At 53.5% G+C, this 1232-nt stretch overlaps 1 protein-coding gene across 1 annotated transcript in view; it reads left to right on the top strand.

The window, feature by feature from the left end:
- The window catches only part of MRPS25 (mitochondrial ribosomal protein S25), a 3327-nt gene that overhangs the window by 627 nt on the left and 1468 nt on the right, over positions 1–1232 (top strand). Inside the window, exon 2 of the mRNA XM_018555223.1 lies at positions 508–614. Within this exon, the coding sequence (XP_018410725.1) occupies positions 508–614 (107 nt within the window). The remainder of the gene's footprint in view (positions 1–507; positions 615–1232) is intronic.

The following is a 1232-nucleotide window of genomic DNA, read 5'->3' as shown; positions in this document are numbered from 1 at the left end:
AGAAGGGGAAGGGGGGATAGAGAGGGGACTACAGTGGGTCAGCAGAGAGAGAGGGGGGCCACTGAGGGATCAGAGAAAGAGAGTGGCCGAATAAGAGAAAGGGGTCCATTGGGTGTCAGGTGAGTGTGGGCCACAGGGGGATGAGAGAGAGGAGGTCAAGTGAAAGTGTGGGGGGGGAGGGCAGAGAGAGGGGGGTCCACAGTGGTCCATGTGCATGAGAGAGGAACATTTGGGGCTCTGGTTACAGAAACTTATCGCAAGGTGGTCAGAGTAATCATTGAGGGCCCCGGTGGGAAAGACTTACCAGGGGGACACGGGGTTAGAGCGGATTCATGATGAGCTTGTAGAGGGCCGGGTGAGACTGACCGAAAGGATGTAGAGATGGGGGGGCTGCAGGACGAGTGTAAGCTCATATGGGGTGCGGGTCTGTTATCGATGTTCTGAAGGCTCGGACTTTGGTGTGTACTGAGCCAAACACTCTTCCTGAACTCTGTCTGTTATTTGCAGGAATTTTGTGTTCTTCAATATCCCCCAAATCCAGTACAAGAACCCCTGGGTGCAGATAATGACCTTCAAGAACATGACACCGTCGCCCTTCCTGCGGTTTTATTTAGGCGAGTATAAAATCCACAGCGATGGCTTCTTTCATCTTATTGTACTGTTCTCTGTGTACACAGTCAGGACGCTTACAGGCTCCTCCTCCTCCCGAGGAGCAATGTCAAGGGCTGTAGTCCATACCAGCCAATCGGAGGTCATCTCTCTGAGCTGACTTGAAACAATAATGTGTTCACTGTCATTGCTTTAAAGGGCCATTCACACCACAACGCATCATGCGTCCGTGCAGGTTGCGGAGAGCTTCATAATGCTTCAAAAACATAGGTCTGTCTGTATTTTAGCAGCTGAACACTCGGGTTACCGTGCATTGTGGCCCCCCTCTCTCTTACTGGGCTCCTCTATCTCACTTGTCACCCTCTCTCTCCTAACCTTCTCATCTGTACCTATGTGGCCCCCTCACTCCTGCCTGGCCCCCTGTGGCCCCTTCACTTTCTCTCTCCTCTCACACCTGGGCCCATGAACCTCTCTTGGCTATCTGTGATTCCCCGCCCCCGATTTATCTCTTGCCTATCCCTGTGACCAGTCTATCTCCCACCCAGCCCCCTCTTACCCCTCTCTCTCCCTTCGCCCCCCCCTCTTACCCCTCTCTCTCTTGGCCCCCTCTGACCCCTCTCTCT

The sequence above is a fragment of the Nanorana parkeri genome, unplaced genomic scaffold, assembly GCF_000935625.1.
Source record: "Nanorana parkeri isolate BGI_ZX_2015 unplaced genomic scaffold, ASM93562v1 scaffold188, whole genome shotgun sequence".
NCBI lineage: Eukaryota > Metazoa > Chordata > Amphibia > Anura > Dicroglossidae > Nanorana > Nanorana parkeri.
Note: the sequence above shows the minus strand (reverse complement) of the source record. Positions and strands in the feature narration are given on the sequence as shown.